Genomic DNA, 17,800 nt, shown 5'->3' with positions numbered 1-17,800 from the left:
CTCTTCATTTAATTTTTTATTTTTTTTTTAAAGCTAGTGAAACTACTGGGATCTGCAACAAATTGAACTGGAATTCAAAGCTGAAATATAGCATTAGGATCAGTAAAAACAATAAGCCAGTAGGAGTTTAATATTGAATTAAAAACATGTGCAGCAGGATAGTAAAATACTATATAATATTCTTGAACACAGTGCAATACTTTGCTTTGACATAAGTCCTAATAAAACACAGAACACATTAGTGTATTTCTGCCATCTGTAGAATAGGATGAAGAAAATACAAAGGTCATTTGATAACAAAATGATTTAGGAACACAAGAAACATTTCAGAGTTCTTAATTATATTTTGACAACTCTTTGTACATCTCATAATGGAGCCACAGTACTAGGCCTGCAACTGCTTTTTTCTGTACTCATATGTACTCTGTTAAACTAAACCAAGTTAAGGATTACAAGCAATTTTTGCTTCACATTTCTTCACTTGCTATTAGAAGATCTAGTCTGCCCTGGTGACAGCTGCAGCTTCTAGATGAATAGATGGAATGCTAACGTGTGATTCCCCACAACATTTATGCTAGCATACGTAATGCATGAATCAGGCTTTCATGTTTGTTTTATTAAAACAAAACAAATTATTTTCAGAAATCAATGATGCCACCATAGAGAAAAGTTGGTAGCATCCTACAACTAGAAAGCTCTCCTCCAAGTTTTCTTTCAGAGTTATATATATTAATTTTGTAATTTTCCTTTTATTCTAGGACTTGGTTTTTAACAGTACCAGGAACAGTCACTACGTGAACCACGAAATGAAGGGATCGACTTCTAAAAATTTTGGGACCAACAAGTTAAACTGTTCCAAGAATCTATCTTCCAAGCTTTCTTCATCTATTTCATGCAGCGACTCTGGAGGGAGATCTTCAGGTTTAGTAAAAGAAACTGCTTCATAACAACAGACCATATTTTTGAGGGCATCCAGAGCTGGCATTACTTTGCATGAAGAGCCCTTTACGCAGAATTCTGTGCAAGAAATACTCTTATTTTTATGTCTGTAGAAAATCAAAAGCTAGTTTGAAGGCATAATTGTTAAATTAACAGACTTCAATTCTGATATTTTTCTGAATAAACAAAACAGGTAAACAAATCAGAAATAATTACCAGTTCCTGGAAATGCTGTGGAACATTTGAACATCTTGCTATTGCAGCACAAGATTTCCAGATACAGTTACTGAAATTTTAACTCAAAAGCATGCCTATCAGAGTAGGTAAAAGAAGACAGTAGCACAGCTGGGGCCATCTGACATAGGATGAGCAGAACTCTAACAAGTCTGATTATCCCCAATTAAGTTCACTTAGCAGGGTATGGTAGGGAAGTCATTAATCTGCCATTAGAGGCTCCTTTGCAAATCCTCGCAAAAGGGTGGAAAAAGTCAAGTAAAAAAAACATGTTGGAAGCAGAGCAGTTTTCAATGCTACAAGAATTTTCCTTGTTGATGCCTGGAACTCACTCCTCTAGGCCTTTTTAAATTACATGTCGTGCTTCCTTCATCTTGGGACAACTGATAGTCCAGCATGATTTGCCTCTAAATCTCCAATTCTCTGCTCTCTTCACAAAGCAAAGAATCCTCTTATTTGCACTAATGCCATCTGCTTAGCTGAAGAGGCATTTAATGTTCACAGCTATCCTGGTTTACACACGTACATAAGCCTACCAGGAAAAACTGAAGAGGTTTATATTTTAAAAGTGCTTGCTGTTTTTGTCGATTCCTTTTAACAAAATTAACTTCTGCTTTATTACATACAAAGCTGAGAAACCAACACGCTTTAAAACAATTATATACATTAACTCATTCTGGGAAGATCTATTTCTTGCATTTTTTTCCTATCATAAACATCAGACAGTAAACAAAGTTCTGCGCAGGATTTCTCCTCCTCCATTCTCTGATGTGGTTCAAAATGACTGAGCTATATGGTTATAAACCTGATGGGAGACAAGAGCTAGATCCCTGCTTCTTATTTGGCAACTAACATAAAATGAAAAGCCATTATGATGGCATTTGATTCTTCAGGTTCACCAGTCAACATGGCCTGAGTGTTTCCTAAAAAGATCGCACAGTTTCAACAGTGTTCAGGAATTCTACTGCAGCTTTAGAAAGGAAGGAAAATGGTAAACAAGTGGTAAAGCTCTGCCTGCTAAATACACATGTGACTTAGTACAAGCTGCTTTATTTATTTGTGCTCTCGGTTAAGATTAATTTCTGATCTCAATATTGATAGCAAAATATTATTAGCAGCAATGGGATCAAGCATTTGGCCTTGTTATTGGTACAGATGCAAGTAAGAAACAGACTTATACGTACTGTGTTTGGCTGTCTTCCTGTGTCTACCTGGCCATTAGACGAGACTAATTTTTTAGAAGACACTACAATGACCTATTTCTGCTGCTGTATATAAGCCCAAGCTCTCAGGCTAAGCCTAAGCTTATTTTCATTTACACAGGTATAACTAATGAGCTTGGACTTGATGACAGTACTTGGGATGAAATGCGTGTATAAAAGCTTAAAAACTACAAATGTTTTAAACTCACTTAGTAAGAATTTCTTCAAAAGACAAATAAACCTGTTATTTATTCTCCTTCAGTACTTGTTCTTCTTTACCAAAGCCTAACAAACTCTTCATTCCCCTTTGAAAATGCATCTCCTCCTTGTCTCACAGTACCTGCCGTGACACGATGTGATGCTGAGGTTCTATTTTGCTGTATTCAACACCCACTGACATCAGTAACACCTAGCGCAGGACATGGGCAATGCAGTAGCTCTTCACACTGGTTACATGCTGGTGAAGACACTTCAGAAGAAACAAAAAACGGAACCCAAATCTTTAGATGCCAAATGGTATTTGGCTCCCTTTAAATGAAAGATCACACTAATAGGGTGCATCCCCCCGTGAGTTTACACCAACGTCTAACTCATATTCTGATTTCTATGTAAGTAATCACAGTTTTACATAAGGAATTAAGAAGAAACTAAGACACAAAGTTTATTGAAGGAATTTCATAACCTACAATGAAATAAGGGCCTGACATCTGAGAAAGTGTGTACACACACACATAAATATATAAAACAAGGATAACATCACTCCATATTTGCCTAGAAAACAAAAAAAACCTGAGCGACTGCACCTGTTCTTTTTTAACAAACTAATTGTTAAAGTTTGATAGCAAAATCTGACCTGCAACTCGTAACTCAGCCACCCCAGAACTGAACGGCATGTGCTAACTGAGGGAAATATCGCATAAATCTTGGAGTGCAGATGGCTATCCAAACTACCAAAACTGAAACTCGGCAGGACTTAAAATATTTTCTTTACACAACCCCCTTCCCATCCTTCCTGCTGCCAGATACTCAACCGTTCCTAAGGTCTAGGATTCTTCCTACCATCACAGTGTTCTCTAAGAAGTGACAGCCAAATCTCTCACATACGCTGCTGCCATCCGAAACAGCTCAAAACTATGGCCTATGTCCTGCTGGTTATTTTTCTCAGGCCTTGACAAAAACCAGAAAACAAAAAGTTAAAATGGTTCCAACTAGCTCCGTTGACAGCACAAGCCAGTAATAGCCTGTCTAACCATGAATCAGAATCTCTGCCATCAGAAATTAAAAATACTCCAGTCACATACCCTAAAGCTTGACGGTGAGAAAGACACATGCATACATTTGTCACCAGAATTGCTATGGTAACCCTTTATCATGCACACAACACTGGAAAATTTCAGACTGAAATAACATCACTTCCATAGACATTTCACATACAGGAAAACAAGAATCTCATGAAAACAAGTATCAATCATGAGTATTTTGTCCATTTCTAATGCAGATTTGAACGGCTGCCAAAGAGAAGGCAGAAGCATCTGTGGGACTGCTGTATCTCAAAGTCCCACGGAGGGAGTGATCATGGATGCTGACATGAGAGAGAAAGTATGCTGCACTAGAGACGGTCTAGGGAGAGGATATTGCCACGAGGAAGAAAACAGTTGGCTGCCTGAGACAAAGTCACACCGAAACACCACCCTGCCCTGCATTTATAGACGTTAACAGTTTTACTTCAGCAGGATCTTGTAAAGGATCACTTTGTCTTCCTTCACCACAATACTAAATGCACTGTTTTCTGATATTTATACGAACTTTACTTCTAAACAACAAAAAAAGTCTAAACAAGCCTTCTCTCTTTACCCAGTTAGTACATTCCTTATAGAATTAACTTTAGGCTAGAAGCTAAACTCTGTTTCTTTGACAAACATGAATACTTCCATTATGTTAAATAGGAGATGTACGTGCAGAATTTGGTTGTATAGATTTATTGGGAAAATAAACCTTTCTGGTACAAGCTAATCTACATACATATTTACATTCTAAAGAAGAAAAAGCAGGTATTCTTTGGGGTCACACAAAAGCCAGAATTTAAGTTTCAGCAAAAATATTAAAAATAATATTATTTGCTCTTCTACAAAGAAGCTCAGTTTACATGGTATTTGAAAAAGCTTCTTTTTTATTTTTTTTTAACAGGAATCCAAAATCATAAGAAGGTATTTTATTTTTTAGAGGTTATGCTACAAATTGTTTGGCTATTGACCATGGTCTCTGCCTTTCAGCGCTACAACAACACCATGAGCTTTTTCTGAAAAAACGCTTGTGGGTTGTAATAAAGCTTCTTTTCACTTAAAACAGAAAAACACAAAAAATATTATCATTTGTGGTGCATTTTTCAAGAAAAGCAGCAGTAAAAATTCAAAGATAAAAAGATAGGAGGTGTTACTGATCTGTTATGAATTTATATTTGTACCCAGTAATTATGTACGTGTTGGGTGAATTTACTGTGTACTTTTTGAAAATCACAGGAAAAAAGAATAGGTGTTAATAAAACACTGAGTGTAAAAAGGATTAGAATTTATCTTTGATCCTAGTGTAGACTTACATGGCTATGACATCAAAAATTTTCTAAGTGCTTCTTTTGTCAGCATAGCAATTCTGATCTTTGAAGCCACGAAGCCTTTACTTACTAACCAAACCAACCAATACCTTTCATTTCAGATTTCTCATGGACACGGTTCAGACTGGGGAAATTACTGACAATCACGGGTGGCTGAAATTTTTGCAAACTTTTTTTTTTTTTTTATGAGAAACTGAGTGGTTTTGACTTATTTTGTCTGCATGTGACCAGGTTCTGTTTTCTATTGATACTTTAATAACCATTTTTAAAAGTCTTGAGATTTTCAACCACAGCTTTCTACATTTTTAAAACGCTGCCTCATGAAATTACCTGGATCTGGGTTTCAGTTTAAGAGGAAAGACATCTATAAGGCAACTACATGTAGGCTGTACAAAGACACATAGATGTCAACATGGGCTAGACAGCAATTCAGCAGAATGGTTATTAGGTTCAGTAGCTGCCTGTAATCAGAATCTATAATTAAGAGGCATGAATGTACGCAACTAGTGTCATGTGAGAGGTTTTCCTAGGTACCCAAGACAGCTGCCCATCGCTGACAGATACGACAATGGTCCTACACAGACTCCAGTCCTTGTAGATACGACAGCCAGCGGCTAGGCTGGGGACCTTGGATCACCAACAAACACCTGTGTGCAAGGAATGTAACGGAGCCCTAGGAGTTTACAATGAGCTGAAGAGGTCTCTAGGTGCACTGAGTATTGACTCGACCTTCACTGACTACAAGGAGCATTTACACACTTCACATGTCAGCACCTACACACAAGGTTTAGGTGTCTTGATCTAGAGCTGAATCCTGCTCTGAACGCATTATGCCGTTATGACTTCCTCACCGGTGCCCTTGCAAGAATTACCCCTGGACTCAATCAACCAGTCAAAATGGCTGAGTATATACATATCCTCCTGCTACAATACGAGCACCTCGAGCTGAAAAGGAGGAAAGGGCAGTATACAGGAACAACAAGTAAGTGTTGCTCAGAGCAATGGCAACGGCACAGAGATGAGCATTTCCACTGGGAGGAACTACTGAAGTTAGGACGTAAGAATTCTCATCCTAAGTCTCGTGGGTCCTCGTACCTTGTACCTGTTTTCTATATAATCATTCAGGGCACAGAAAAGTTGATCAAATTGGGGGGCGGAAAGGAGGGTGAGATTTTTAGAGTGTTTTTCCAATGGTTTGCCCCTCACTTCTCTTGCGATTGTGACAAGATTTCTCTGCCTTTCTGCCCTTGAATCAGAGCTGAATGCTGCCTTCTCCATTGTGGTTCTTTGCCTACAGGGCATTTCATGTGGAGACGCAAGCTCCAAAGACTGAGAAGCTGTTTACAAGCATTAAGCAAGAGAGGCTTTCCAAGCAACTGAAATGTGGGAGGTAGGTGTTCAAACCCAGAGGGAAAAGACATGGGTGGCAGCACAAGTCAACATCAACTAGATGTTGATGAGGATACTCATTCAAATTGAGTGGGATGAGGGCTTGTAACACAAGCTGTCTTTCAGCAGAAAAGGATGATTAGAAACAAACAAACAAAAAATAATCTGAGGAAAATGCTTGCTTCTTGTAAAGAAAATCTTAACTTAAAAAAATTATTGGTCAATAAGGCTGTAACGTGCTAACTTTCAATTATGATTCTGAAATATAAACAGCCCCCACAGAAATTCTGGTTCAGGCAACTCACTTCTACTAAGATGGTCCTGCAGACCAGAGTTTACTTCCCATAACGCATCTCGAGTATGCAAAAAGGTAGAGGTTTTTCAACTGATTTCACTAAGTTTGGCTTTGGTATTGGCTTTTTTTCCCCCCTTATTTCCTTGCTCTCCCACATTTCTATACTGCTCCAACTCAAATAATTTACATTTAGTTTTTCCTGTACTTAATGTTTCCTTCTGCTGGTTGATTTCTACCTTAGGACTAAAGCTAGATCGCTAGAATTCCACATCTTCAATTACAGCTCACAAGACAAAGTTCTACTATTCTTAAATAAAGCAGAACTAATTCAAAGCAGTGTATATAATTAATCAAAATAGCTAGCAGTGCAATATTTAAAATAACTGAGGGCTGCCTGGATTATAGCAACATTATTAGCATGTGATTAATAAGCAGTTGAAGTCCTGCATTTGCTACCCATTTGCTGAGTTATTTTATCTTACTTTAAAGCTAGGCGGCAAAGTTTCAAGCCATAGTTAGGAGATTTGCTTTATTCAGTATTACGTTGTTAACCCCACCATCTGGTCAAACAGCTGAGGGAACTCAGACAACCATATGGGGGGGCCCATGTTTCTCTCTTGGGAAATATTTGCCTTACTGAATTATGCAATGGCTACCAGTTTCTAGCTTATTACAGTAGGATCAAAAAAACAAACAAAACACTTTGTAGATAACCTGAGTTTGGCGGGCCCTGTATTTAGCCTTAACTTACGTAGGAAAATAAGATAGCACTTACTTGAGGACCAGGCTGACCCTGAAAAACAAGAAAAAGATAAGGTTATTGAAAGTTATGACAGAGATTAACTCCTTAAATAGTAGCAAAGAGTTACAGTACTCTAATAAGGAGATAACAAAAAAGCCAGTAACTGTATTGAAGTCAGATGCCGGACTCTTAAGTCTATGTTGAATTTGAATGTTTTAATTCAAACTGATGAACTTTCTTGCAATTAGTTGATTCCAGAAATAGATTACAATAACATGTCATTGAATCTACATTTGAGAAACTTCATACTTTGGATAGTCAGAACAATACAATTTAGAAATTACAGAAAGACCTAATTTAATTGTTCTCAAAGGAGAAAGAATCCACAGAAGCTGAGCTGACTTAGCAATAGCTATTGGGTGCTTTTTCTCGATTATGGCTCATGCCCATGTTTCAAGGAGGTGCTAATTACTGCCTCTTGAATGAACAAAGTCTAAAAGCTGAAGGAACACATTGCTGGGCAAACAACAGTCTTTTTGCCATTGCTGCAAGCACCACAGTTTTAAGCAAGTATAAACCAATATTTAAACCAGCAAGCCAGCAGTAGATGAACCCTTTTCAGTCAGCCCAAGAGGCAGCTGGTACATTTCCTCTCCCTTATCTATCAACATCACCTTGGCACCACCCCTGGCCAAATGGAGAGGCACCCTCTGCACACTGAGGTGGTGCATGTATCTCTTGTTGCTTACGGAGCAGACTTCCCATCACTAAGCTCCCTAGCCTAGGAAAGCCAGTGAACGTCATCAGTTACTCTAGTCCGCTCGTTAAAAATCATTTGCATGAAGCAGAATTATAGTACAAAACAGTACAGTAGCTGTGACTATGAACTACAACCCCCCCAGACAATCAGCTCACACTGTAAAGCAGAGACAAATATTTATATATTTCTGCCTATAAAGAGAGAATTTCTTAAACTCCTAGGGCTAGCTTAGCTTCTAGTGTTTCACAACACTTTAATAATATTTCAGTTGAATTGAAACTACGTTTCCTTTTGCTGAAAGAAATTAAGTATGAAGACTTCTTTTAAGTCTTATAAAAACTCTTCACTTTATCTAGAAGAAACTGCTACACAGAGTTGAAACTTTTCCATCTGAATATGAGGAAACCCTCTTTTACTGCGAGGGTAACCAAGCACTGGCAAAGGTTGCTCAGGGAGATTGTGGCGTCTCCATCCTTGGAGATATTCAAAAGCCATCTGGACATGGTCCTGGGCAGCCTGGTCTAGATGGCCCTGCTTGAGCAGAGAGGTTAGACCAGACGACCTCCAGAGAGCTCTTCCAACTTCAACCATTCTGTGATTCCTTGTGATTTTAAAGGGTGCGGGGGCGTGGGGGGTGAGGGGGAGCATTTCAACTGGGAACTATTATTTACAAGAAAAGAAGCTGTAGAAAAATGCTTTTTTTAGTAACTAATAAGATTTTTTTCTGCTAAATTAAAACCAGGAAAACATATTTTATTTCACATGCAAGTTTTTAAAGTGGTTTTTTTTGTTTCTTTGGTTTTTTGTTTTGTTTTGTTTTTTTAAAGATAAGAAATATTAGAAATAACATTACAAGGGAATCGTGGTAAAACACAGAATTATTGTGGCTATCTAATCCTTACAATGAAGGCAGCCTAAAGCATTCCTTGTTATAGAGGCTGCAGTTTTGTATTAGTTCCTTACAACAACACTGCACTACAGAGGCTTTCAGACTAAAAAAGCACTGGCTCAGGTTTGCCAGTTCTAATATGAAGTAAAATTTTCTGAATTGGTCAGTTCTATGAAGTTACACGTCACACTGGGCTAATGAATACAACTGGTACTCCTCAGCACTCAGCCTTTGCCTCAATCTTCCCATCACAGCAGATTTTAAGATATTATATGCTATACCTGATCCTAAAATAATCAGGAACTGCTTACTGATGCAGCCTGTACAATAAATTTGTATAAATTAACTAAACTGAGACCTTTGCATGCAAACTTTTATCTACAAACTCACAATACATTTGTCTCACAAGTACATCTAACATTGCAATACACTTTGACCAAATCATTAAAGACTGTGTCCAAGATATATTTAAGAAAAACTTAAATGAAAGTCTGAAATTACCAAAATGCTTCAACAAAATGTTGATTTAAAACAGTAGAAAGCAAATAAACAGAATTTTTATTTTTTTTTAAACAAAAATATTTGAAAACTGACACTTTTTTTCTTCAATTTAACTTAGACATACAGGGTACTAAATGTCCCCATGGTACATGCTGTATGTATGATATAAGGGACATACACACATAACACAAACATACCCTGAACTGAACGTCAGGGATAGAATGATGCTCCCATGAAAGTGCTTTCTACTCTCAATATCACCAGCTTTATCAGTTTGCCTTTTTGTTATTGCACATTTATAATTACTCTTTTATTGTATCTGCAATACAGAGAGTGGAAAGTTGGAAACTGAATTTTTGTAGGATAACTGTTTTTCGTGGTGACATGGAACACCATGAGATAATGGAGAATGTAATAGTTGCATTAGTTCTAGTTTATATACGCTGTTAATATTGCAACTACGCTGCATTTAACTGTAAATGCAGATGCTGAATACAAAAGTATTCATAGCAGTATTTTTTTATCCTGTTGGCTATGAGCTCCTTGAACATGGAAGGAAATTTGCATTAGTGAAGGTAATTATTTTCTGTTTTTTTCAGTTGATCCCAATCCTTCAGTATTTTTGTATACTCTTAGGTAACAGCTAGTGCCATTACAGTATAATTTCCTCTTCTCACTAATGATGCAGTAAGTGACACTAACCAGAGGCTGCAGCAAGCATTATATTATGGAACTCATCAGCTGTGCTTACAAAGGTACAGGTAGAAAAAGACATCATAATACTGATCTTTTTGGATGTAAAGGTTCGTTGTCGCACAAGAACAATTCAAAAAGTCATAGACAAAAAAGGGGTTGTTCATTTTGCCTTCTCTCACTTTGGTATGTTGTGAAAGGGTCGGGGTCAGTAACTCTGTGAGTTACTTTTGTGTTCATTAAAAACCCCTCTAACATGAACACAATATAATACTGTAACTCATTTGAGCAAGCTCAATCTCAATTGATGTGCTTGTGTTTCCAAAACAGCTCCAAGATTGCTGAAATCAGTCTGGCTCACTGCTGAGTAAATTGGTCTCAATGCGTGTTACTTGTGGATTAAAATGTTTTTTAGCTGGAAGTATTTCTCTAAATTTTAGATAAAAAACAGGGTAAAAATATTCTTTGAGACTGAAAAGTCAGCATTACTCTTATTTTTTTCTAATGGGCATCTCTTTATACAAATGTGTTACTCTCAAATTGATTTTTGTAGCTACCAACTGACTGCTTTTCTTTGCATGCATATACAGATCAGTTCCACCACCAATAACTAATCAGGTGTGTTTTAGTGGCTGCTGCTTTGAACCTCTGGATCATCACTCATTCACTTGATTATCCAATACTGACTGCTGCTTTTTATTTATTTATTTATTTATTCTGTATGACTACAGTGGGTATGGCTCCATAATATTTTATGATTTCAGTAAAATCTTCAGAACAATTTTCCCTTCCATGTTCCTATTTACTGACTTAATACATTATTTTGCAGGAAAGGAAGGGGTGAGGTTTGGCAAACTATTCTAATTACCAGGATGGAAGGTCTTCTATGGTTGATAGTTAATCCCTTCCTAGCAATTTAACCTAATATTAGTGGCTGGTACGTGATACTATAAGAAAAAGAAAATATATGTGGTGTAGCCAGATCTAGCTGAGGTCAACAGGTAAGCTATCAATCTCCTAAAAGAGGAGATTAAAGAAAAAGCCTATTGACTAGAGGCTGCAAACATCGCAGAAAGGTTACTTAGCAGTACAAGGAGACATCAAGGAGCACAGGAAGAAGCCTTAAGAGAAGAAAACGGAAGCTGGTACTGCAAGTTATCAAGTTGAGCTTGCAGAGGAATCTGGGCTTGTAGCGAAAGAAAGGACAGAGAAGAAAAGATGTATTCAGGGTATCAAAGAAAAGGGCTGTCCTGGAAAAGGAGAAAGAGAGAGGGAACAAAAACAATAGCACGAGAAAGTGAAGAAACCGGATTTTCACAGCTTTCGCATGATTTTAATCTTTAAAGACCTGGGAACATAAACTTCTAGGCTCATACATCCAAATATACGGATATACAAATATATGCACAAATAAAAATATATTTAGAAATGCATTGTATAAAATTAAATGTTATTTCTAATTTAATTCAAGTAGCATCTCCCTGAAGATTATCTGGGATAGTATACATATGCATTTGAAATGAGACATGGGGCTGTTCAGATATAATCAGCCAACAAAATACAGGCAGAGAAATTAAAACACAGGAACGAAGAACCTATGGAAAAAGGAAACCAGCAAGAGCCACAGATACGTGGTCAGAAATAACATCCTGCTGTTTGAAAGGCACCACCAAACTACCCTTGTGAAGCATTCTCTGGACAGAGCACCCAAGCAGGAACATCCGTCTTCTAATCTAATTCAGATAGACAATGCTAAGGAAACAGGAGTAGCACGGCTGACCTCCATTTCCTTGGAGAGACACAAAAGACTGAAGTGGCTTTTCAGCACTCTGTTAAAATCTATGCTATTGAGGTTGAAATAAGTTATGCCGAACGAAGCTGATATGTGATTACTATACATTTCAGCATGAGCAATTAAAAAAGCAAAGAGGGAATATGTGCAAGACCTAAATTACACTGGTTTTGAACAAATCACCTACCAGCTTTCCATCCATACCAATCGGACCCTGGGATAATCAAAAGTCAAAACAAAATGGAACAGTTAAATCAAAGGAACACAGAAGATGAGGAAAAAACATACAGACTTGGGGAATACTGCAGGCTTTCGAAGATGAATAACTAACTATGTCAGCAGTCCAATGCAATAACTTAAAGATATTTTGAGAATGAAGGTACAGAAAAGAAACAAGAAAAGAAGCAGACCTAAGACAGAAGTAATGAAAACAGTATGGTGGAAAGTAGCCAGGCAATAGGTGATGTTTAACAAAGGAGAGGTTCAATATGCAATGAAGGAATTGTTAGTTTGGCAAATCACAGTGGCACAACATAACCAAACATATGAAATAATGCATCTGGATTGTGTATTTTTCTTTAAGTAACTGAGAAAACAGAATAGGTAGCCTATTTACTGAATGCTCTTATCACATGGTTGCAAGATGGAAAGAGCTAACACTTCAAATCTCATAACTAGTCTGTATTTAAATTAACATTATAATAATGGTGGTTAATAAGAAACTTCAACTCACACAGTTCACTGAAGTACTAAAAATTTCAGCCTATACTTTGGCCAATAAGTCCTCCTTGCTTTTTTTTTTCTCCCCTTGGGAAACATGGAATTAGCCCTGCTGATACTTTACAAGTTACTTATTTCCTCAGAGTCCAGAGGTTGATTCCAGTTATACGCATACAAACTCTAGAAAGGATGTGGATGTACGCTGTTGTACCTCAGAAGGTGGTTCTAAACTGCATGTTTAGGCGATCAGAGGAGAAAGAAGAGGGCTAAAGAAAGTTGGATTAACTTTAAATTTGATGCTTAATTGCTATGTCTTCTGACAAATGAACAGTCAAGTTACCTTTCACTGAGAATGGAATAAGAGGAGGCAGAAGTTGTTTCTGCCATTAAATTCCTCTGCTAGGCTGAAACGGTGAGCTTTCAGGTTTTTGTCCCATGTGAAAGGGATGCTAGTTTACATCTGCTGGAAAGAAATTTTCTCTTAAATGCTGGCACTCCAGCCAGACTTTCCCCTTGGAGCTGCACAGGCACTCCTAAGTATACGGACCCTTGGGGCTGATTGCTCACACACTGCTTGATTTGGATCACTGTTGCCGAGAAGACAGCACATTAACATATTTGCTGGGTTTATGTTGACCCATTTTATCCTTGCTGCCTTTTTTCCCCTTTCTGAGCACTACTTCACCTTGTGAGCAAAACTTGAAGTGTAATAGTTTAGTCTAAATCAGGTTTGCAGTGGTTCTGCTGACCCCTTCACCCAGGAGTACGTAATTCCTACCTTCTGCACTACTACTAATAGGCACTACAGTCACATGGAATGAGGCACTTCAACCAGCTATCAAGAAAGTAGCACTACTTAGAATGAAAGAGGACATCAGTTGAATGTACGCATTGTGAAACTCATGATTTTGGGCAAATTATTGGCTTTCTAAGAACCTTGTGCACTAACCTACTTGTCAGATCCAATAACAAGTTACTGTGTCTGGGCAGCCTTGCAGGAACAAAACCCCTCTTACCTCTCCTTCCCTCCAGCTCTTACTGTGGTTTGCTGTCACATCACGAGTAGATGACATGCTGACAGTGTACAGCAGGTCACCAGCATCTTGGTTATCTGCATGACTGCTACCTTTTTTATGTGCTGATGTCCTGGGAAAGTCTGGGACTGTTGGGATGACCTACCGTATGTTTCAAACGTTATCTCTGAGGCAGTTCTTCCCTGGTACCCAATAAAGAAAGCAATGCTTTCCAGTGCATTAACAGGACAGCTTTTATTATTGTGCTTCCTCAGTGCCTTTTGATCCCACATGTGCAGCGCACATACGGCACTTATTCATTTTCTCAGGGTTATTTAGCAAATTTCTAAATATGGTACTGTACACCCCAAAACCCAAGCCAAGTCTGCAAATTACTAGCTTTCCCAGATTTTTCTAGCACTGTACTACAGGATATTTATCTAGTAATATTTACATACGCAGCATGTTGCAGGTGCAAAAACGAAGGCTGAGCTGAACCTTGCCTATGAATACATTTACTTCTAGAAAGCAAACTACAGATATTACCAGTTAAAACACTCAACAGTAAGGTCATGGTAAGTATATAAAGTTCCCCAGAGGGCTGTGTGGGCCAGCAGCTAAAATTAACTGTTTGGTCTGCTGCAAGCTCAGCCCAAAAGATTTAATTATTCTTATGATGAATGAATAACAAAAAGAACTATACAAGTATTTGTAAAGAAGGAAAATTCATTGCAGGGTCAAACTGCTGGTTTAGAGGGACCAGACAACAGCCCTTGCAGTTGTAGAAGTGCTTGTATTTTGCATATAAACACTGTTTTCAGGGAATGTTTCTTTATCATAGAAAAAATAAATTCTATTTGTGCTCCCTTATAATGATAGGTATTTTAACTACTGTTAACTTTTTGGCTGCTCTTTATCCATGCTACACAGGTCTTGCACTTGAATTAAAGGACTATACGTAGCATCTTGAAGAGTCTCAGTAAAGAAGAATCAGAAATTCACAGTAGGCTGAAGAGAAGCACCTGCTCACAACTGAAAATAATAGGAATTTCCCTCATTATTCCCTTTTGCATCAGGACTGCTTGGTCTGAAGTCTGGGAAAGTCTTCTGGGATTTGCTTTATAGGACAGGAGAAGAAAAAGAAATTTGCTTGAGATATACTGCCCTACAGAGAAAAAAAAAACTGTCTCTGAAGATAAGAGGCCATTATTGTGAAAATGGATAATATTCTTTCATTATAAAAATACTAAACCTTTAACAGCAAAACATGGTAATTTCCTTCTTTCCTCAATTACTTATTTCTAGTGTTGGAAAGAGAGAGAAAACATGTTTCAAAAATGGAGTCAATCAGAATCTCCGCAACTGATACAGGCTGGGTGAGAAAGATGGCCTGAAATAGTACAAAAGGCTACTTCAGAATGCACTGAGAAAAATCCAGTGTATGACAATATTTATAGAAATTCACTACATGATTGCACTGGAAGTCTCAAAACCATTTTCATTTGTTTTGAAAGAAAGACTTCAAACTACAGTACATCTTCGACTTAAACTTGATTGTCTCCAGAGCTGCACACTATATCGTTCAAACTACTCTCTGCTTTGGTCTCTAAATAACTGCTTCTACAGATTAACACGTGATTTTTGACAAGAAGTACCAAAAACATGGTCTTCTATAACACAATCCCCATAAAACATTTTAGAAAACTAGGCAAGACAATGCATCACGAAAGAGAAGGGGATGAGCAGGTTTATACAACAGACACGTATGCTAACTGTTTGTTCACTTACTGTAGATACAACAGATGGTATTGAAAATTTTTCCTCTGGAAGGACTCTGTATTTCCTTTCTAGGTTTTCACACTTTAAAGTGCATGGTATTATTGGATATTTAGTTACGGTATTATGTAGACTTTTTTCCAAGATCCCCAATAGTAAAGATCTTTGTTCAGTAGATTTTTTTTTTTCCAAATACTACCCAACTATTTACTTAGCACTACCTACCTATCGAATAACCCCAATATGGACAGAGACAATACATGGGAGGAAGGGGAATATGAGTGCCATTTCGGTCTGGTTTTGTGAAAAGTAGCTTCCACTCCTCAAGAATACTGTAAATATAATATTTCTCAAAGAAAGATATTTTCAGTCAAATTTTGAATGCTACATAAAATCCGTTGTTTTCCGTTTAAGCAGTATCTTTTTACACATGGGTTACTCTGGAGCTAAATATTTTAAGGATTTGGGGGGTTATTGATAGAAACTGAATACATAAGCAAATGCATCAGAAACCTTTAGAGTGTTCCTATCAAAAAGATAGCCAGCAGTATTACTTTAGGCAGCTTTACTGCGATATTCGTTTCTTCGGAAAATTCTGAGGGAAAAGTGAAGATAAGAAACGATATCACATGTTGAAATCTACTATGTGATAAAAGAATCTTCCGAGGGAAGGAAAAGAGGAAGATTTGGATTATCTTCTTAACTTCTTCACTCATCCTTCAGTGATCTTTTTCATTTAAGGAATACTCTTCAGAAGACTGAGTTGTGAACCAGGAGATACATAATAAATAGAAACCAGACACCATTTCTTCTTTATAAAATGCAGACCACCCTCTATCTAAAGGAAGTTTTGGGTTCAGGTTGGTAACACTGCATAACTTTGGTAGGTTTATATTAATTTGAAGTATGCAGAGAAATATATTTGTTGCAAACACATTCTTTTGACATTGCAAATTACTCCAATTCTAGGTTCGTGTATTAAATTACAAACAGGCCAATTATTATGTCCAAAAGCATAATGATTTCCCAAACTTTGATGGCTCATTGTTTTTCCTGACTATTCGGTGTGAAATCAAGTGTTTTGGAAAAAATTCTCTCTCCCAATGCAGACCGTAGGTGTCTAAAATGCCCTTTACACACAAAGTTAATACAGAAACGTCTGCATGAATACAGAGCCATGAAAACAGGAAACTGACCAGAGCCCCAGTAACACCATGCTAGATTGCGTTTCAATTTACTGGAACTTCATGGCACAAATAAGTGGCCAAGGTTATTTCAACATTTCTGATGGCCAGTGTTGGCCCAACAAATAAAGCTAGTGAGACATAACAATGCCATAGCTGAAGTTGGCCAGCATACAAGTATTTTCTGGGCTCAGTTTGTAGTACACTGAATTAAAAGCGAGTTTTCACACTGACTTTAATAAGAGTGTGATTTGGCACTCAGTTGTCACCCAGAAAAAGAAAAAATGAAGAAAACAAAAATCTCATTTTAAGGTATCCCCCAGTCATTTTTTTAAAAAATCTTTTAGATCACACATTTGACAGTTTTAAGATATAGCCATTTAGAGTTTCACGGCAGCATTTCAGAATTCAGAAACTCTTATCTGATTAAAACATGTGAGTAAATTATTCCACATTTCTAAGCAGTCTACAGTAAACTTGTTTGTTGAACTGTTACTTGCAGCTGCCTGAAATCTCTTGTGTCGATAGATATACAAGAGGAGATTCAGAAGAAAGCAGCAATCTAATTTGACAGCAGCTGTATGAGCTGCATGCCAGGTACCATGTCAGACTGAGTTTAAAAATACCTATGCGGGGGGGGGGGGGCGGGGAAGAGAACCTGTCTCAACATCCCCACTAAGTTCAGGTGAGGTGAAAGATGACACATTACCTTTTCAAATCACCTATTTTAGTTCAAGATCGATAGAAGTTAAAAACCCCAAAACTGTCAGGTTTCCTCATCATGATACTGTTGGAATGATGGATCTCCATGCCTGCCTTTCTCTCTCCTTTGGTTAATTACAGGTTTATGAAGGCTGACTTTAATTAGATGTAATATAGTATTCCTAGCAAGAATATATAATTCTTAGCAAGTCTGATGAGATTTCTTTTCAGAGAAGTTTTGGTTTAGAGCTTATGTAGGTAATGCGTATAGTAAGTTCATCGGCTAGCTAAATTTCTCCTCCTGATGAAACATTATTGGTTCTTTTTCTGGAACTGACTGGAAGCGATTGCTGTTAAG

General features: G+C 37.5%; 1 protein-coding gene across 1 annotated transcript in view; it reads right to left on the bottom strand.

Moving 5' to 3' along the window:
• The window catches only part of COL25A1 (collagen type XXV alpha 1 chain), a 318,699-nt gene that overhangs the window by 114,767 nt on the left and 186,132 nt on the right, over positions 1-17,800 (bottom strand). Inside the window, exon 5 of the mRNA XM_074589386.1 lies at positions 7,446-7,463. Coding sequence (XP_074445487.1) covers positions 7,446-7,463 — 18 coding nt within the window. The remainder of the gene's footprint in view (positions 1-7,445; positions 7,464-17,800) is intronic.

This window comes from Larus michahellis, chromosome 5, assembly GCF_964199755.1.
Source record: "Larus michahellis chromosome 5, bLarMic1.1, whole genome shotgun sequence".
Classification (NCBI taxonomy): Eukaryota; Metazoa; Chordata; class Aves; order Charadriiformes; family Laridae; genus Larus; species Larus michahellis.
This window is presented reverse-complemented; position numbering and strand designations above follow the sequence as displayed.